At 33.4% G+C, this 22,702-nt stretch overlaps 1 protein-coding gene and 1 long non-coding RNA gene across 2 annotated transcripts; one reads left to right on the forward strand and one right to left on the reverse strand.

Moving 5' to 3' along the window:
- The first annotated feature begins 8,436 nt into the window (after nucleotides 1–8,436).
- On the forward strand, nucleotides 8,437–10,281 carry LOC132725220 (uncharacterized). The gene is made up of 3 exons (XR_009625026.1): nucleotides 8,437–8,578; nucleotides 9,281–9,409; nucleotides 9,951–10,281. It is a non-coding gene; the product is annotated as an uncharacterized LOC132725220 (long non-coding RNA).
- Nucleotides 10,282–17,044: 6,763 nt separating this feature from the next.
- On the reverse strand, nucleotides 17,045–18,344 carry LOC132725219 (uncharacterized). The gene is made up of 3 exons (XM_060710303.1): nucleotides 18,161–18,344; nucleotides 17,548–18,027; nucleotides 17,045–17,403 (listed from the first exon to the last, which is right to left on the reverse strand). Exons 1-3 carry the CDS (start codon nucleotides 18,342–18,344, stop codon nucleotides 17,045–17,047), a joined length of 1,023 nt encoding a protein of 340 aa, XP_060566286.1.
- Nucleotides 18,345–22,702: the final 4,358 nt, after the last annotated feature.

Consider the following 22,702-nt stretch of genomic DNA (forward strand, 5'->3'; position numbering starts at 1 on the left):
AACCAAACAGTCAGAAACACATTCTGTAACATAATCATTAATTTATTTATGCATTAGATTATTTCAAGATGTTTACATGTATTCGGTTTGATGCCATTATAATAAACACCCATTGACACAGCATTTGTTGTTATTTATTCCGATTTTACCTGTAATAATTTGCAGGGCCCCATGCATCATAGAACATATGTTTTGTGTCTGGAGGTTTTGGATAATGTTGAACGTGAATCCAGCATAGCATCTGGAGCCGGCTTTACGAATTACACCTGTTTAATTAATAGAAATGTATAGTTTTGTATTAATTAGTAAATAAGTAAACTGCTTTAATGATATGATGATGAAGACAACGCATCAGGTGTATTACGTTACCAACAGCAAATTAGTGTCCAGTACTGCAAAAAAGCTTTTCTATACACTATACATTTTCTTAATAAAGTGAGACAGATTTTCTCAGTAGAGCTCTTTAGAGATTAAATATCGCTGGTTTTATCATCGGGCAAGTCGAAATTTCTCCGTGACAAATAAACTCTGACAATTAGTCTCTTTAATTATCAAGAAATCATGTGCGATAAGTTGTCAGTCACTCGCGGAATTGTTTGTTGATATTAGTAAGTAATGTTGTCAAGGAAAAGATGTGAGGCGGATCTGCCGCCGAGGTATGACAAAATAATATTTAGAAATTGGCATAGAAACAGATTGATGATCTTCTTCACAGCAATTTAAGGCTCAAAGCTGTTCTGCAAGAAAAGTAGTAGCAAGAGGTCCGAATTTCATTAACAGAAAATCAAACAAACAATCTTAATCGTGAACGATCTATTCATATTCAGATATTGTGCGACATATTATTACAAAATGATGACATATATATATAACTGTTTTACCATTCGTCGCCTTAATTCCAGAGTGTCGTAACTCCAGTTTTGGAAAAAAAATGAGTGTTTGGTATCAAAATGTTCGTTTAGCTCTATCTAATGGTAAGAACAACATCACTTAACGATATATTGAATGGGTCGGAATGCTGTATGTCCAAATTGTGATAAAAATAACGTCCATAATGTCGTAACTTCTGAACCAATAGTTTGTTAAGATTCCAGTCACTTGATGATGTTTTGACAAAATATTTTTACGTTTTATATTTCTTGATAACATGTAAGTGTTTTGCTTTAAATTTTATCTAATTATCTATAGATTAATATTTTATTGAACTATTTCAAACCTTTTAAAGAAATAATAACTTCTCTTAACCCTTGAGCTAAATTCAAAGCACCATGCTGTGTTATGAAATTCTGATAGCATGAAAATCGGATAAATTGATACAAACTATTAATATTCACAAGTATCAGCTGTTTGTAACTTGATATGTGATTGATCATATGATTGATTGATCAATGTTATCTTGTACATATTCAGATTAAATACGTACAATCAGGTTTTGCATAACATTGTGGAGATATTGAATTTATACTCAAAACAAATATGCTTGGTGAAAAATTTTCATTCGACTTAAGCGTAGAAAAAATGATTTTGTGAAGAAATGTTACAAAGTCTAAGGACCATATAAAAACATTCAGGAATCTTTAAATTGTCATATTTGTTTCATCAAACGTTTGTTGAAGTAAAATATAATTAATAGTTGACTGAAACTCTCAGATATTGAGCATTGCTTTTATTCGAATGAGTTATTGATGTAAACAGTTCATTTAAAAAAACATTAAAAGCAAACATATACGTAATTGTTATGGTATGTTAGAAATTGTTTGAAAAGAAGTTGTATGTCACCTTTATATATAAATATATAAATACATATTGTAATTGAAGTACAGTAGTTCATTTAAACACCATATTCAGATCTGTAGCATCTTTGAAAATTTTTGAGCTTTGAGTTGCGTAAACAAACATTAGGTAATGATGTTATTGGAAAAGTAAAATACATAGGTTTATTTTTTTATGTTATAGAGAAAGGAACTCATTGTTGATGTTGTTTTTCAAAAATTTAGCAGTTATACTTTCAAACATTTCTGTGTGTTTCCTAAGTGGAATTGTGTTCAACATGCTGTTTGTCTGCAAGTTACAGGTATTCAAAATTGAATTTGGAATGAATTAATGATATAACAAACGAAACCAAAAGTAAATCTGAATTCCAAATATTTTATAGTGATACATTTACAAAAACAGTAATATTTGTTTTGTTGTTCATTTTCAAGGCTCACTATTTCATATAAATTGTCATAAGACAATGAAGTCCGAGTTCAATTTCAACCTTAAAATGCCTGTTCGTGGCCATTTACACTTCACCGCATAGTCTTGATTTTAAGACTTCATGTACTGTTTTTGATCCTGATCACATTCCGTGCTCTGTGGTGCCTAAATTAATGTGTATCCAGACTATTCGTTAAAGGACCCAATTTCTAGTTACGTTTAAATTTAATATAATTTCAATATAAAACAGTAAAATAGTTATTATTTCACATTGTTGTAATTCCTAATTGTAATTATATTTTAGGATCAAATTGCTGTAACTTATTACAGCATTCTGGTTCTTGTATTTGTGACAGTTGATAGTTTCAGGAGTAAATAAATAATTCTGAGGGTGTCACAGTTGATAATAATATTTTATTGTTTGTAGGTTCACTTCAAGTTGTAATAAAAAGGCTGTCCTACAAATACACAAAAAGCATAAATTAGCAAAATAATAAAAGCAAAATAAAGAGCAAACATTAGCAAGCATAAGCAAACAAAAGCAAATTAATTGTAATTAATTTCAAATGTAGATAAATGTTTACTTATGAAGCTGTATTCTAAAAATTATAAAAACTCAAGTCAGCTGAGAAACAGCTGATTCAGAATGGTATGGAAAATATCTGGATCAAAATGAATTTAACCATAGTTTTACATAACCAAATTAAAAAGGACAAAGGACAGGGACAATCTGGGATTTACCTGACTGTAAAGTAAAGATGAGTTCAAACAAAATGTATCAAGGATGGCTTGAGACCATCCTTCTCAAACAATTTCTCTGACCGAAGTGAATATTTTTTTACAAATCCCGCCAAACGTGAAAAAGTGAGATGTTATTTATTTGTTAGCCAATGAAACTTTTTTTTGACCTCTCACACAAAGGTTAGTGTTTATTATATTTAGTTGTCATGAAATTTTAATGATTGAAAGGGATGAGGCCACTAAATTCAGGTCAGACTCATCTATATAAATTCCACACTGTAACATTCTCCCCTGCTTTAAAAAAATGACTCCTGGCATTTTAATTGCAATCTTTGTTAAAATCATCAACAAAGAGACATGAGTATTTAGATAACAGTCATACATATAAATTATTACCACATCAGTTACTTTTCACAGTAGCTTAGAAAAACAAACAAAATAATTAAAAACAACAGTTTTTTTTTAAACTAGACAATATCCTGGATGAGAACTACTTATTTATGTTATCTTAAGAACAACATTACCAACACTTACATCTAAGCTAACTAAGTACTTGCAAGCTTTCTCCCCTATCTAATCTCATCCAGTTTAGAGATTTAAACGTCTTCTATTCAAAACAGCAGCAAGGCATACAGTTATATACATTATGTGGAAAATGTTCACCAGTTTCCAGAATTGAAAACAATACACATTAAAAAAAGAAACTAATAAAAGATATGAATAAAATAGCTCCATGACATTTGTCTTTGTAAAGATACTGTAACATTCTCCCCTAACTCCAATTTAAACAAAAACTTCAAGGTCTGTTTCTGCCGATTGTTGATACATCACATAGTCTTCAAATCTTGCTGGCCTGTTGCGATTTCTAACAGGTCTTGATGGTATGTTGGAGTATCAATAGATGACGAGGTGTGAGAATTTTGGGCAGAAGGAGTTATAGAGGAGTCAACAGTTAAATTTGGTACATTCTCATTACTAGGATCAGAAATGGAATGAAGATTATCATGTGTACTATGAAAATCAGACAAATTGACAACAGATGTACTATCTGGAGCAGACATGTTTGTATACAAAGGAGTTGCATTAGATACATGTGATCTAGTAAAAGAAGTATTACTCACCAGGGAGTTGTATCAGATACACTTGTAAAAGAAGAAGTCAAAGATGTAGCAGTATTATTTGTTATCTGAGGAACAGAAGATCTAACTGCTGGCATCTTTTACAAAAGAAAGGTAAAAATATATCTGATATGTCAATATCAGAACCATCCGATTGTATTTTGTCTACTGAAACCCTATTCTTTTGTTTTACATAACTATCTGACTTCTTTGCATTGTGAGATACAGAAGAAGTAGATGGAATAGTAGAAAAAGGAAGAAGCATATTTCTATGTAAAGTTCTTGGTTTGCCATCTCCATTTTCTTTACAGACTTTAAAAACTGGTATATCACTATTGGGTTTGTCAATAACAATGTACGGATCTTTGGCCCACTTATCGGCTAATTTGTTTTTACCTTTGAGGCCAACGTTAAAAACCAAAACACGATCTCCAACATCAATAGTTGCCTCCCTTACTTTTGCATCATAATTACACTTACCTCTCTTTGCTGCCTTATCAGATTCTGTTAAGGCCACTTTATATGCATAATTTAAACGGTCTTTTAAAGAAGAAATATAGTGTTTCCTACTGCTATCTTGAGATTGAGAAGAATGAGAAGGAAGATTAAGAAACGCATCAACAGCAAGACGTGGGTGTCTCCCAAACATCAAAAAGAATGGAGAATAACCTGTACTGGTATGACGGGTAGCATTATATGCATGCACCAACGGAGCAACAAAAGAACGCCAATTTGACTTTTGGTCGTCATCCAAAGTACTCAACATTCCAATAAGAGTTTGGTTGAATCATTAAACTTCTTCATTACCAATGGGGTGATACGGGGTAGTTCTTGACTTCTTTACACCTGCAAGATTACATAGTTCCTTAATGACACGACTTTCAAAAGTTCGACCTTGGTCACTGTGCAGACGTGCAGGAAAACCATAATGGAGAATAAAATTCTCAAATAAAACCTTAGAAGTAGTAGTAGCCATCTGATTGCGAGTAGGAATCGCCTGTGCATACCTAGTAAAATGGTCAGTTATTACTAGTATGTTTTCTAAACCACCTTTCGAACGTTCCAAAGTTAAAAATCAATACACACCAATTCCATAGGTTGAGTAGAAGAAATATTAACTAACTAAGCTCTAGTCTTAACTGGTGTTTTTGGGGGCGCAAGCCCCAAAGGTAATTACGATAAATTCAGCTTACTACCTTTTGAACGCATTTAGGCTATCTAGCTGCGCTGAGCAAAAATAGTTCCAATATTTTGCCATAATATTCAGATCATCATAATACCTAATCTAATTTAAAATTGACTGGTCATTTTATTACTTAATTTTAAATCCTTTTATCACAAAATTACAAATACCATTGCTTTACGCGATTTGAATATTACTACGCTAGCAGTCGATAAAAATTTAATGAGAACATAAATTTGGTGCCAATTTTATCAAGTCATAAATTAACTAACTATCATAGAACACAATAATTCAGGAAGATGGAATACGATTTTCAAATGAGATAACTTTCAAGCTTAAAATGGTTAAAAAGTGTGAATGACAGAGTAAAAATTTGTATGCGTATGAATACGAACTATTTTCCCTCTGACGTCATTTTCCCGAAATCGCCATCTTGGTCAGTTATTCCGAGAAAAGGTTGAGAAGATTTGCTATCAATTAGGAAGTCCCAGCCATTACGTTGATATTTTGGTTGCAATCTATTCCGTATGTATAATCAAGTTTTCTTCACAATCTGGTAAAGCTATTGATATATTTCGCTTGATAGACTGCAAATTTTAGTGCAGTGTCGTACTCGGCCCCGAGTCAGCTCGGCCTTTTTTCAACTCGGTCCACTTTTTAATTTATTAACATATTGGTTTTTTTATCACTTTTTATTGTTGAAACCACATAATTAATATCTGGACTTATTCAGAAACATGGAAAGATATTTTCTTAAATTATTATTACATTTTTGACTACTTTTTGAACACATCTCTATCAGTCTATTACTCAATTTACTGTATTAGCTAACTAAGCTTAACAAAATAAGCCCAAAACTTGTCATGATATACAGGTAAAATGTAATAATTGGTGAAAAATGATAGTTTTCAATTTTGTGATCATGATTTTTGCAAGCGACTTGAGTTACTGCCCCAGCCCTGTAATAAATAAAATCCTATCCTATGAGAGGTCCCAAAATTTAAAGGACTAGTAATAATTATAATTGTTAAATACAATATGACCCCTGCAGGACAGGGCAGACCGTGAGACAGGGCGGACCGTACCAGGGCGGACTGTGACTTGAGACTAGGCGGACCATATTTTGGGACATCAATAATTTAATACTTTTATTACATTAGTCCACATATAAATACTTTTTAAATCATGGTCCGCCTAATCTTGAGTCACAGTCCGCCCTGCCCGTAATTCAATATGACTTAAAATAAGATATACTTATTTCATACATGTAGATCTGATTTTCACAGTTTTGCCTTCATCAGATGTAGGATTTCATGGTCAGTCCATAATTTTGTAGATTTTTTATTTGTAAATTTATAGACATTTATATGAAAAAAGTAGTTGTATTAAAATTCAAAACCACAGGTCGATAATAATAAGATTACTGATTATATTATTAAATATAACAGATTCCAGATAATGTGAATATCGGCATATTTTACGCTTTAAAATCAACTAAAAACGTACAAGGTTAACAATTTGTTGCGTTCATTTACGCACTCTGTAAATTAATTGCGCAAAGATTGTGAATTTGAAGTGTTTTTGGTGTGTACTTTCATTTTTGAAACAGCTGATTGACCGCTTCCATTTAACAGTTGAACTGTGTATCTATTTCCAATTAATACCTGTCAAGATACTTTCAACTATTTTTCTCTGTAAACCAGTCAAATTACGTCTTTATTGCTTACGTGCTTGATAAAATATTTGTTCTATTTTCTTGATAACTGCAAGGATTTATTAATACACACGTTGTGCATGGTTGCTTCAAGGGCTAATCAAATTGACATTTTTTTCAAACAACTCTGTTGCCGGGGAAACTTGATAAACTTACCTCAATACCTTTGTTGATATAAACAATCAATAAATACAACTTGTCTTTAGCAGCGGAATTTTATATACATCATATTAAGTCATCATTACTTTTATTGTTTAATATCTATATGATTATTATAATAGTATTCATGGAAGTATCTGAATTGGTAGAGGAATAGGCAGTGGCTAGCAGTATGAACCAGTATTAGCTGTATGCGAGTCAAATAGGACTAGCATATACTCACTGTTGAGACTAGCTGTACAGCATTTAAAAAAAGAGTTGCCTAAAACAATAATATGCAAACTGACAGGTTTTTTTGTAGGTATGGGGGAGGGATATTGCCATAATTATAAAGAAAATATCAAGCATACATGAATTATCATACTCAACTATAAGATACTAAAGAAAACAATATACAGAAACATAATTGATAAAACATTAGCATATAAATTCACAAAAAAAACAATACATGTACATCTTTCAAAGGTTTAATTTTGAAGATTGGAGAAAAAATATGTTTTGGAAAAGAAAATATCCGAGACAAGACGGTGGCTTACATTACTTAGCAAAAACTGGTCGTATCCTGCGGTGATTTTGGTTATCTTGGTCTGTGAATACAAGCAAAAATTAAAAAGATAGATCGATCTTGGAAGCTTTGCATATTTCAGAAGGCCAAAAATTGTTTCAAACTGGCTGAAATTTTATTCGGACATGACAACTGACTGTATAGAAATTTATCTCGACCCTACTGATTTTTAGTTGGCGAGGTCCGAGGACCGACAGCCTTTCGCACTGACTGCAATTTACAGTTGGTATAGTAATTTGTAGTGTTTGATGATCAAAAGATTTTTTTTCCTTATGAAAATCATGGAGTTGAATAATCTGTGTGAAAGCGCAAAGAGAAAGAGACTGAAAATTAATTTATTATTTCTATGGACATTATTATAAAGATACATTTGTAATCAAACATGTGGGTCAATTTCCAACAGTAGTTGAATTATGACAAAGTATTTTTAATAATTTTATTTCACTTTTAGCTACTTGAAAATTTCATGCTGGATGTTTGCTTACCATTACATTTTGCATAAAGAGCTCGTCCAAGGGCCAATTCACTTCTGATATATCTTTCCGATATCTTGTTATAATATTAAAGGCTGAACGTCATCGTAGAATTATTAGGAAAAAATATATATGTTCATTCTTTGTAAAAATGTTAGAAGATTTTCAAGTTACCTATTTTATCATTGCATTTATTTATTATTGAAAAAATGATGAACGGCTATCCTCAACAGTGTGTATAGGCTAGAACTTTCAGTTTGCATTTAGGGTCATTTATTGTTACAGTCATGACAGCTTTCCCGTTGCTGTCAACAAACTTTAACCTTTTTCATAACTTTTCAGATCTTGGTGTATTGTGTTCATACTTGGCCACAACAACCCTTCAAATAGACCAGACTAAACTTGACCTCCATATAAACATTCAAGGTAAAATATTTAAATTTTCCTGATTTTTGCTATTAGTGGCTATGACTTTGTTATTTTTGAATGGATTGTCTTCAAACTTGTACGCAACAATCTTTCAGGATAGGACCTGATTCACTCATTAATGTCCTTGAAGCTTTTGTGATCAGAAGTCGTGTAGAATAAAACAAATACAGAACAATTTCATTTACATGGTTTTGCAACTTCTGAGACAATGGATTTTAAAGATAGTTGTTTTCTTAAAATTTAAGGACAGTATAGTAGATTGAAAAGACATTTTTTAGTACATACTGTATATACACTATAACTACTATAGTATACTATAAAAATCTTTGTTCTTGGACAATTTTGAACAAATTGTTTCTTAAACAGTGTAAGAAATTAGGATTTGAATCGACTAGCCTGGTCGGACTACCAGATTGGAATATTCACTAGCCCAAAAGACATTTTCTCTGGCACAATTAATTTGTTCAAAACAATTGTTTATATTGCCTCTTAAAATACAGTAGCCTGGTCAGGCCTGTTACTGTGAAAAGTTGGTAGCCCGAGGAGAAATTTAGTAGTCGGGCCCTCGGACTACTGCTAATTTCTAACACTGCTTAAATTATTGATTTGACTATTGATTTCAACTAACATAATTATTGGGATACTATATATGTATATCTAATAATAATTATGTTTTATCTTTCCGACTTTCTGTTTCAGATGGTCGGCCTACATGTCAGATTTGTAAATGTGAACGGCACTATATCGATTTTAAGGATGCTTTAGGGTCAATGAGGATGAAATAAAATGTGAGACTGTCAATCTGACAAACCTTGCAGTGAATAAATGGTAAAATGTTTCTTTCAGTAGCATGGCATTTAAGGAAGCGGTACATGATGATTTAGAAGTGGCTGTATATGATATTTCTTAATTATTATATTCTAATAGCTTTTTTTTCTTGACTTGTTTAAAGGCTGACACAGGATAGTCTATTTTAAGTCAGTGAGCTTCTGTCACTGGATAGACTATTGTCACAAAAATCCAAATTTATAAAAAGGAATTACAGTGAATTAAAATATCATCTTATAGAATAGAAATTAGGAACAAAATTAATAACAAGAACAATTGTGACATGTAACATGTATTTAGGAATTCAGCTTTCCTTTCCTTTTCACCTCAGGATAATTCACATTAAAATAATGACTATTCACAAAAAAGCACTCCAACATATCTGACATATATGATTATCTTATCTTCACTTAGCTGTCTATAGCTTTGAGAATTGTGCTTTAAATTGCCCCCACCCCCCCCCCCCCCTCCCCGAAAAAAAACCAACAAAAATAATGGCATTTTTATTTTGCAATTAACTTTTTCTAAACAAATATTTCAGGAAACAGTGGCGTTTGTATGATAGAACAGTAATAGCAGGAGTGATAAGGACAGATGCATGTAGATGTGTCTTCATGTCGGAAACACTAGAGAAATTGACACATTTGGGTTTTTCAAAACTTAAAGAAATTGGAATACCAGGAGACTGCTTGCCATTTGCAATGTTGGAATGTGTGATGTCGAAAGCCTCATGAATATAGTAACTTGACTTAATCTAATAAGAAAAAGAAAAGACATTGAGGAGAAAACTAGTCACCAGTCTTTCACCAAGAACATGAGATAACTTTCCAATATTTGAAATATCATAATATGTATAGAACTTGAATGAGCGACATAATTTGTATTGATATTGAATGAGCGACCAGTTTTTTACCAGGAAAATAAGATCACTTATCTATTTTTGAAATATGTATGAACAGAACTCTATCAACTTCAAGGTGAGAGTTTATCATGAAGAACATGAGATAACTTATGTATGAACAGAACCACATTTGAATATAGAGGCACCAGTTCATCACCAAGAAGATGAGCTAACTTATCAATGTTTGAAATCTGTTATACCCCGCACAACAAAGTTGTAAGGGGGCTATACTGGAAGCAGCTTGTCTGCCTGTCGGGCATCCGTCGCTTTTTTCTTGTCCGTCCATAAAATTAAGATTCCTTTGACCCACAGTCTTCATATTTGGCATGGAGGTAAGTAATGATTAGTAGATGACCTCCATTAATTTTGAGAACACCAAGTCAAAGGTCAAGGTCACAGGGGTCTTGACTGAAGAAAGCTTTTCTGCCCAATAACTTAAGAATCCTTCGATCCACAGTCTTTCATATTTGGCATGGAGGTTAGTCATGATAAGTAGATGGCCCCTATTTATTTCAGGTCTAAAGGTCATGGTCACAGGGGCCTTGGCTAATTAAAGCTTGTCCGCCCAATTTACCTAAGAATCCTTAGACCCATAGTCTTCATATTTTGCATGGAGGTTAGTCAAGATTAGTAGAATACCCCTATTGATTTTGAGGTTACTGGGGCAAAGGTCAAGGTCACAGGGGCTTTTATTACAATTAGCTTGTCTACTCAAATGGTCTCATATATTCATCATAAAACACCTCCAGGCAAGGCTGCATGAAATGGGTGGGGAGGGGTGTTATTGAAGTCATTCAATGGCAGTTTTAGTTTTGAGGTCAGTAGGTCCAAGGTAAAGTTCACTTTGATCTTTTCCACTAAAACATGTAGAATATATAACTTAGCAATGCACTGGCTTACTTCCCTCAGATTTGGCTGAGCTGTAAATGACTACTGTTGATTCTGACAAATTGGTATGTGGGGGGTATTCACGCCATGACAATGGCAGTTCTAGTTTGTACAGAAAATATCAAGGCGCAAGTTTCTTTTTATTAAGAATAGACTTATTGATTAGATAACTTACAATATTTACAAAACATTTATAATACCACACCCATTTAAAGTATTTCAGCTGAGATTGTATTATCCAAAATACATGTATTGTTATAATGTACTTTATAGTATATTTATTGATATATTTATTGTAAAGTTTTGATTCTACTAGATTTTAAAAACATTTAGTGTTTTGGGTCTATTATAGCATTCGGCACGATATGGCCATTTATGTGTTGACGTGCCGTAAAATCCAAACAAACAAACAAAAACATTTAGATTTTACTAGATCTTGAAAATATTTTGTTCCATGCTCTTTCATTTAATTTTGAATTATGAATCCAATAAATACCTATAATAAGTATAGGATTAAAATTGATAATGTTTTCTATCTTTAACTTATATAAAAAAGTAATGTTTAAACTGCTGGTTAGATTTCAAACAGGACTAAAACAGGGGTGTACAGTGCCCCATTCTTAGTTGTGCACATTGTTGGCATGTTCTCATTGTCGGATACCACGGCCGAACCATTAACATTTCATCATTGATTGCATGTTATGTGACATGTTTATCAATTGTGGGTATCCAACGATGGCAGCCATGTTCTGTTTCTCTGCCAAAATGGCCCAAGAGTTACAAAAAGAAAAATCTATCACATGTGCAACTGCCAAAATTCAAAAGAGTGATCAGAACCATACACAGTTTTGGGAGACATGTTTTTGTGACATATACCTTCAAGTTCATATATGACCTTGACCTTTATTTGATATAAAATATCTTTGGAGTTAGCTGGAATTGTCATTATCCCCCGCCGAAAAATTTCGGTGGAGGATATAGAAATAGTCTCCGTCCGTCCGACCGTCCGTTCGTCCTTCCGTCCGACATTTTTGTCCGGAGCATATCTCTAAAAGTATTTGAGTTATCAACTTGAAACTTCATAGGTGGATAGACCTCATTAAGGAGGAGTGCAGTGCACAAGAATGAAAACTCTACCTTGCATGATTTTTGAGTTATTGCCCTTTGTTATTTTTCAAAATTGATTTTTGTCCAGAGCATAACTCCAAAAGCCTATGAGATATTAATATGAAACTTCATAGGTGCATAGATCTCACTCAGGAGGTGTGCAGTGCACAAGAATGATAACTCTATCTTTCATAATTTTTGAGTTATTGCCCTTTGTTATTTTTCATACCTAATTTTTCACCTGAGTGGAGCATAACTCAAAAAGTGTTTGAGATATAAACATGAAATGTCATAGGTGGATAGATCTTATTGAGGAGGAATGTTGTGAGCAAGAATGATAACTCTTCCTTATACAATTTTTGAGTTATTGCCCTTTTTTTCATGTTATTTTGTCCAGAGCTTATCTCAAAAAGTATTTGAGGTATCAACTTGAAACTTCAAAGGTGGATGGATCTCATTGAGGAGGAGTGCAGTGCTTAAGAATGATAACTCTTCCCTGCATTATTTTTTAGTTATTGCCCTTTGTTATTTTTCAAAATTAATTTTTGTCCAGAGCATAACTCAAAAAGCTTTTGAGATATCAAAATGAAACTTCATAGGTGCATAGATCTCACTCAGGAGGTGTGCACTGCACAAGAATGATAACTCTACCTTTTATAATTTTTGAGTTATTGCCCTTTGTTCTTTTTCATACTTAAATTTTTTTCAATTCAATTTTTTTCTCAAAAAGTATTTGAGGTATCAACTTGAAACTTCATAGGTGGATAGATTTTACTGAGGAGGGATGCAGCACACAAGAATGATAACCTACCCTGCATTATTTTTCAGTAATTGCCCTTTGTTATTTTCAGCCATCAGTATTCACATAGGTTTCAAATCTGTAATCACTATAGCCATCAGTTTTCATTACCAAAAGACCTCTTAAAATGGAATTATTCCGCTCTACTACATATACATTCTTCCAATGAGCAAACACATTCGGCGGGGGATGGCCATGTTGACATGGCTCTTGTTACTTTGTTATTTTTTTACAGATTTGAATCATGCTTGAACAAACAAACACAGAACCAACATGTTGAATTTTTCTGATATAACTTTGACCTTTAAATGACCATTACCTACAAGGTCAAACAATTGAAATTCACTCACATTGTCATAACTTTGTTTTTGTCTATGATTTGATTCATTCTTGGACAAAAGAACAATTATCATTCAACTATGACCTTTACTATTCAAATTTGAAATTTACTTTATACATTTATATTATGTTTTCTAGGAGTACTCTAATAGATATTACAATATTCTCCTACTGATGTGTTTGACTTCCAATGTAAGAAAAAGCCGAGCATGGCCCAAGCTAGTTAGTGGCTCTTGTTTTCAATGCCAACTTAATTATATGTATCCATTCCAATTTACATTCTCACATGTATTATCTATTGTGCTTGAAAGGTTTCTACAAAAAATAAGTTTGTTCTTACAGTCCTGGTTTTATTTTAGAAATATTTTATAGACAGTTAAATTTTCTGTTTATTTTCTATCTGCATAATCATTTCTTGGAATAAATATAGTAAGTACACTGATTTATGTGTTATACATTCACATAAGGAATTACTTTACATGAAAATTGGTTAAACAACTATAGTTTCCCAACAAAATCCAATGTCATAATTTAAAATGTTTATTCATGATATATATGATATCAATTATGCATTTTGCCTGGGTTTGTTAGTATGTTCTTGGTACATGATTTTCAATTTTGACAAGAGTTTGGAAGCGATACTATTATATTGTGTACAAAATGGGCACTTATTCAACATTGAAAGAAGAATGATATCAGATTGGAACACCTAAAGTAGATTGCTATACATATCTCGAATTTAGCACATATTGCGCCCCCATCAGTGCTTTCAGCACTTTGATACTCTTAATGCAACGTGGACAATGCTTGATTCTAGAATCAACATCTGACTCTAAACCAGGCCAATAAAAACGAGAACGGACAAGAGAAAGAGTTCTATCACGACCTTGATGACCAAGATCGTCATGAAGAGATTGAAAAACAAGATCCTTAAACCGCTTTGGTAAGACTAACTGTTGAACAGTACGTCCATCAAGAGTAGAAGTACGGTATAGAATACCATCAGTAAATGAAAGTTTTTTCCATTCACGAAGATACCTGGAAACAGCAGGATTTTCCAATTTAAGGGCGTCCCCTTTAGGAAGATTACCTGACTTAACCAAGGTTATAACTCTACAAAGGGTTGAATCTGCTTCTTGCTCCTTTGACCAATTAATGTCACTGAACTCCGAGGCTTCTAAATGTTCAGGAGAATCATCCTCAAACTCAGAAGTACCTAAAGTTTCAGCAAATGGGACAAAATCTGCTACTGATGCATGACAAATAGCATTCACAACATCAGGAAATTCAATAATTTCATGTGGTCTACGAGAAAGTCCGTCTGCGTCACTATTTGATTTACCAGTCTTATAATGAATAGAGGAATTGAAATTGCCAAGAGCAGCAAGCCAACGATGACCTGTAGAATCAAGAACTGATGTTGTAAAAACATATGTTAACGGATTGTTATCCGTAACTACCTGAGTTTCCATATAGATAGTCATGGAATTTTTCAGAGACAGCCAATTTCAAACAGAGAAAGTCCAATTTATGAGCAGGATAATTCTTTTCACCCCCTCTCAAACCTCTGCTGGCATCTGGTCTTTGCCATGCTGTTTCTGGTATAAAACTGCTCCTAAGCCTTGACCCGAGGCATCAACATTTAAATGAAAAGGCAAGTCATAATCTGCATAGGCCAAAACTGGAGGAGACGAAAGGTTCTCTTTTAAAGTTTCAAATGCGTTTTGTTGCAAGTCTCCCCAAAACCATTTATTCAACAACTGTTTTGGAGTACTTTTCTTACCTTTCTTGTTAGAAATACCAGACAATAAATCATTTAAAGGCTTAGCCAGCTTGGAATAATCTTTGACAAATTTCCTATAATAACCTGTAAAACCAAGGAAAGAACGTAACTCCTTGACATTTTTAGGAACAGGCCAAGTAACCAAAGCCTTTATCTTCTCAGGGTCTGTAGATATACCATCTTGACTAACAATATGACCAAGATAACTTACACTGGTTTTAAAAAGTTCACACTTACTAGGTTTAAGTTTTAACCCATGTTCATTTAACCTAGAGAAAACTGCTTCAAGCCTTCTGATATGTTCATCAAAAGTTTCAGAATAAATAAGAATATCGTCTAAAAATATGAGACATTCTTTCAAATTCAAATCACCCATACACCGCTCCATTAAACGTTGAAATGTTGCCGGTGCATTGGTTAAACCAAATGCCATTCTATTGCATTCATAAAAACCAAGATTTCCAACAGTAAATGCAGTTTTAAATTTGTCTTCTTCTTTCATTTCCACCTGCCAGTAACCACTACGTAAATCTAATTTTGAGAAATACCTAGATCCAATTAACCTATCTAACGTATCATCTACTCTAGGTAACATATAGGCATCTTTTATGGTTCTATTGTTCAACTTTCGGAAGTCAATGCAGAATCTAAGACTTCCATCCTTCTTTCTAACTAGAACAACATTAGAAGAAAACGGACTACTGGAAGGTCTAATTGCATCTGCATCCAACATTTCCTTTAAATGTTGTCTGACTTCCTCTATCATACCAGGAGGAATTCTACGATAGGCATCTTTAAAAGGAGTATCATTGTTTAACTTGATCTCATGTTGAACAATATCTGTTTTACCTAGATCTGTCGGACCTGTAGAAAATATATGTGACCAATTTCCTAGAACTTGCCTTACTCTTAGTAATTGATCCTGATTCAAATTCTCTACACCAATTTTAACACCCATCTCCTCTAATTTTGAAGTTTCAGAAGATGTTTGACACTGTTCAGGGGATTCTGGTTTCCAGGAATCAACTACCTTAACACTGTGTAGAGAACATAAAAGAGATTTGGGTTGAATATATATAACTTTGGCAGAAAGGTTACACACTCTTACTGGTACCCTAACAGTATTACCTGGAGATTTCAATGAAACAACTCTAGGGCAAATAGTAAGACCACCAGACAAACAAGAATCAATGTGTTCTGTAACTGCTGTCTCGGTGTCATCTACTTTCCTTGCAAAACCATGGATAGTTTTAACCTCGTTTGGATGCACTTTAATGGCATGGGTATTGACAGTTCTAACCTGTACACTATTACATAGGCTATCCACGGCTGTTTGCCATTCTTCAGGTAAACTATTTTCAGTACTATAGTTCTTACATAACCTGATCAAATTTGTACCTACAATAATTGGCACATTGCTGTTGTAACTTGTAGTAGGAACAACTAATAAGGGTATACAAAAAGAAACATCAACTAGGAAAGGAACAGAAATATCTGCCTCAATGTAACCTTTGTATGGTAAATGTGCACCTGTGGCACTTTCAACAGATAAACCAAATTCAGTAATGTCATGTAAAACTGGTAAGGGTTGAAGAGATTGATAAAACTCTTCAGAAATTGAAGTGATCATAGAACCTGTGTCTATTAAACCACTTGTTTCTACACCACTAACAGTGACAGAACTTACATTTGAGTCACCAACTAATCTGTTTAATACAAAAGGTGTTGACTTGTCTACTTTTTGCACCTTACATTGTGGGCTCTGCATTGACTTCGTAAAGTCTTGTTCCTCTGTTTGCCCCGCAACAGAAGAACTTGTTAGTTTAAAGGATCAGGCTGTGGTTTAACATCCTTTGAACTATCAGGGGTAATACCTTGGCCATTGGTACTACCTCTGTTACTTCCATTTCTAAAACCTCTACCATAACCTCTACCTTGGCCCCTATACTGACCAGAATTATTGTACCTACCCCTATTCTGATTGTAGTTATAAAACCTACCTCTACTGTAACCACCAGAAAAACTATTGTTTCTGAATTGCTGCTGGTTACTTGCAGATGAAGACTTCATTTTGGTTTCTAATGTCTTCATTCTGTTCATAAGCTCTTGTAACTGTTTTAAAACCAGAGCATTTGAATCATTCTGATTTTCTACTTGACCTACTTGTTGTTGTACCACTTTAGGTTAAGAAGAATTTGACCTAGTTACACTTGCCAATTCTTGTTGCTCCACTTTCCTAATTTCACGCAATAAAGACCTAAAATCCTTAATATTATTGTACAAATGATGGGTAGTTCTTTTCAAGTCCTTATCATACAAACCTATCCATAATTTGTTGCGAAGCATCGAATCTTTCGCAACATTATCAATGTGACCTTTTTGAACTGCCTTAGAAAGAGTTTCTTCCAACCGAACTTCAAAGGAAACAATAGTTTCTGTTGGTTTCTGGCAATCATTATAAAACAACTGCATCAAGTCCTCACCACTTTCTACAGTTCCATAAAAAACATCTAATTTTTTTATAATATCTGAAGGAGTTGCATGTTCTCCTACAGAAACCAACATGGACCTAGCGTGACCTTTCAGAGAGTTTCTGATAGCTTGAAGAATAAGGGACTGTGGAGTATGGCTGTCACTTATTAAACATTTGACTTCAAATTGCCAAACATCAAACTTGACCTCACCCTTAGGTACATCTTCAGAACCACTAAAAATTGGAAGTTTGGGATTGTAGTGAGCACCAAGGATTGTAGAGTTAAAAAGAATCCTTTTTAATGTGCCCTTCATTGTAATTATCATCACTGTAATGATCATCAACAGATAATTCATCTACAGTCTGAAAAGGAAAACTTACACTATGTGGTTTACTAAATAAACTATGCGGTGTCTTATCTGGAGTATGGTCAGCTAAATTAGCAAATAATGAAGCTCTACCTCTTCCTACATTAGGTTTACTACTCAAATGAGGTGTACTATGTGAGAAAGAAGACTTTTGAAAATCAATAAATTTATCATATTCAGCCTTAGAAACAACCCTAAAATCTTGACCTTTATTTATCTCATCTATAACTTGAGATAAACTTTTAGATTGACCACCATCAGCACCCTGAGAAGCCATTATTCAAATAAAAGAAATGAGCTACACAAAATAGAACACTAAAATAATTCAGTTGGCGAAAAACAGTAAATATTCAAACACAAACAACAGTAAATGAAGATTCTAAACAACCAATGGACCAAATAATTGTGTCAAAATAACACACACACTAAACAAGAAATGTGAAATTTGCAAAGATTTCACAATCAACCTTTATTTATAACAACACAATTTAAAAATCACAGTATGTATGTAAAAACAATGTAGCAAACTAGCAATGTACATGTACGTAATTTGAAATACAGTACAATGCTGAAAACACAGTTATCAAATACACTCTAAACAATGTCAACCAACCCCAGCATCTGCATCCAAAATGAGCCAAAAGTGCAGCCAGTACAGTGATTGGGTCAATCCCTACCTACTATCACCCAACCACACCAATGACACACCCCAGAAAACAAACACTAAGAACAGTCAACAATTGCTCTTTGTGCAAAACGCCTTGCCCAGTACTTTGACAAAACTAAGCCTGGATGAATACCGTCCTTGTATAAATTAAAATTAATGGATGACCTGTTGGATTTAGAACTTTTCTTTCTGTAATGAAGAAGATCAGCCTTAAAACGAATTGACGAATAACCACGTCTAGAATTAATTGACTTTAAATAGTCATTGACAAAAACAATACGTTCTTGTAAAACAAACTCTTGAGTCTTATACTGCTCTGAGTTCCTATGAAAACGACTCTTATTCCAAAGGGAAATTGAATATGGAGGTATATCTAACCATATAATTCTCACAGATGGAAATCTGGAAACAAAATTTTCATATTTTTGAATCCAATAAACCATATAACTAAAACACTCAGAGTCAGACCTATGTCGTAAAACAAATAAATTTTGAGCCACTTTCACGACATGTAAGGTCACAAGTACCTAACCAAATATAGAGAGTAACTGAACCATAAAATTCAACTCTACTTTTTAAATTTCTTGTTAACCAGTGATATTGGTCCCCAAGTCTGGCTCCACCACGATAAATGAATTTGAAATTTACACCTTTATACAAATAATTACGAAAATTTGAATGTATATAACTGCCTTTGCTGTCTGATAGAAGTATAGGTTTAGATTTCAATGTACCATTAAATTCAAATGGCCTATTGATGTACTTCTGTAATTTCCCAACAGACATAAATATTCCTGAAATAGAAGTATCAAATTAAAATAAAAATTCAAAAACTATACCTGCAAATCTGAAATACAAGTTTAGTTGTTATTATACAACCTGTTACTGTGAAAATATATATATTTCACAAATCAAGGGAAATAACTGGAAGGAAAATTCAGAATTTTCTTGTAAAGTTTCTTTTAAAATTTGTTAATCACTCTCACCATGCATTACTATATAAAAAGTTATAAGTGCAGTGCAACAGAAAAGAAAAAAAATAACCCCCATATTAATATGGATGAGATATTCTAAATTTTAAACTTGCCCTTATTACTGAAAGCAAATCACTAGGTTGGAGGGTGAACAAAGGGATACGTTTTGGAGGGGGATAAAACTTCAAAAACAAAAAATTTACTCTAAACACAAGGAGAAAAACACAAAAAAAATATTTTAAATACACAAAGCACAATGAATAACTAAATAAGCACTGCAAAACATAAAAGTAACAGTTTTAAAACGCTAAAATTGTTCAAGCAGAGGATTTATCACGAATGTAAATAAAACACAAGCACGAGAAAGTTCCCAGGTTCCTATCCAACGACGAAACGATGACTCAGTTATAGATATTTCAATTTCAATGCACTGAATGTTGGGAATAAGGAATACTCCCAATTAAATGTGTGTACACACTATATGATATATCAAATATTTATATATGAAAAAAAATTTGCCATATGGACTTATTAATACACTAATTTGTATTATCATGAATATATAAACAGCACACTGAAGATTTTAAGATCAGCAGCCAGATTGACACTCTTTATAAAAACACACCGTTGGGCGCCATTTGTGACAGTTGATAGTTTCAGGAGTAAATAAATAATTCTGAGGGTGTCACAGTTGATAATAATATTTTGTCCTACAAATACACAAAAAGCATAAATTAGCAAAATAATAAAAGCAAAATAAAGAGCAAACATTAGCAAGCATAAGCAAACAAAAGCAAATTAATTGTAATTAATTTCAAATGTAGATAAATGTTTACTTATGAAGCTGTATTCTAAAAATTATAAAAACTCAAGTCAGCTGAGAAACAGCTGATTCAGAATGGTATGGAAAATATCTGGATCAAAAAAAATTAAAAAGGACAAAGGACAGGGACAACCTGGGATTTACCTGACTGTAAAGTAAAGATGAGTTCAAACAAAATGTATCAAGGATGGCTTGAGACCATCCTTCTCAAACAATTTCTCTGACCGAAGTGAATATTTTTTTACAAATCCCGCCAAACGTGAAAAAGTGAGATGTTATTTATTTGTTAGCCAATGAAACTTGTTAATTTTGACCTCTCACACAAAGGTTAGTGTTTATTATATTTAGTTGTCATGAAATTTTAATGATTGAAAGGGATGAGGCCACTAAATTCAGGTCAGACTCAGCTATATAAATTCCACACTGTAACATATTTTTTTCAATAAAATATATTGCTTAGTGATTTTTCATTTTTATTTATTTTGATTTGAAGAAAACAATCTACAGGAACTTTTTTGTAATTCAAAGTGTAAAAATTAAAATAATTCTGCACACTAAGATATATTTTATATTAAAATTGGTTGAGTAAGTGTGAAGATATAGCCTGTTAAAACTTTGAAGTCGATTTTCGCAAAATGGTCAAAATAAAACTTACATCATTATGGAATAAAGGCGAGGCATTATGTACGCGGCGTCCGTGGCCGAGTGGTTAAGGTCATTGACTTCAAACCACTTGCCCCTCACCGCTGTGGGTTCGAATCCCGGCAGGGACTTTGGATTATTTCATATGAGAAAGCTATCCAGCTAGCTTATGGAACATCTGTTGTTCTACTCAGGTGCCCATTCGTGCCTGAGAAAATGCACGGAAGGGACCCTGAGGTCTTCCTGCACCAGTAAAGCTGGAACGTCGCCATATGTGTCGGTGTGACGTAAACCAAGTCAAACAAACAAACAAAACAATTGTGTACGCTTTCAGTTTGTTTGTTTGTTTGTTTGTTTGTTTGTTTCATTTTACGCCTTTTCCCAACAGTATTTCAGTTTCCTAACCATCGTTCCTGGAGAGTTACACCACTACTAGACTACCTTCTTTAGTGCTAAACTACCAAAGCATCCCTTGGGGATCGAACCCACGCCAGAGAGGTAAATGGATTAGAAGTCATCGACTCTAACCCCTCAACCACGGAGGCTGTGTACGCTTTCAGAGTGAACATACCAGTAGGTCTATATATTGATATAATTTGGTGATTACTACTAGATCCGCAATATATCCACTGAGCAATTACTCGAGCAAACACTTTCCTTCATCAGTTGCATTATGTTGCTCAGCATAGTTATCACGAAATATATTTCCAGTGTAGAGGAAATGACCGTCTTTTGGTCCGCCATGTTTTGGACAGTCATACTTTGCATAAAACAACCATCTCCTGTTAATCATGTTGCACCTCAAACATTAATTTTTTAAATACCAAATAGAAAAACAGAATCTCAGAATAAAGCCAAACACGACGAAATTGAAAATATTTTTAATCCTATTTCAAGTGATATTGTTAGCACCATAAAAAGTTGTTAATTACTTTGGTATAAATTGAATAGAGGTGTGAAGGTGTGAAAGGCAACAAAAGACTGTTGTGTTTTAAATGAAAGATGATTGGACGTTATGCCAACACCAAAGCTGAAAGAAAATCTTCATTTGCTTGCACCTATTGTGACAGAAATCGTGAATCGGTCATTGTCTTCTGGTGTTTTTCCAGAGACGTGGAAGAGCGCTGTTATCAAGCCCCTTTTGAAAAAGAAAGGCCTTCCCTTAGAATTGAAAAACTATCGGCCTGTATCAAACCTGTCATTCTTGTCGAAAATTCTTGAAAAAGCTGCAATGAACCAAATTTCAAGCCACATTGAGTCCAACAATTTGTTACCATCTTACCAAAGTGCATACCGTAAATTTCACAGTGTTGAGTCTGCTATGATGAAAATGTACAGTGATCTGCTAGAAACAGCTGATAGCCGCCATGTGACAATAGTTGTAATGATTGATTTAAGCGCCGCCTTCGATACTATCGATATACCAATATTACTTGAAATCCTACAGAAAGACTTTGCCATACAGGGTATTCCATTAAAGTGGATCGAATCTTATTTAACCAACAGAGATATGAAAGTTGTCATTGAAC

This window comes from Ruditapes philippinarum, unplaced genomic scaffold (genome assembly GCF_026571515.1).
Source record: "Ruditapes philippinarum isolate M1 unplaced genomic scaffold, ASM2657151v2 ctg10073_1_1_1_1, whole genome shotgun sequence".
NCBI lineage: Eukaryota > Metazoa > Mollusca > Bivalvia > Venerida > Veneridae > Ruditapes > Ruditapes philippinarum.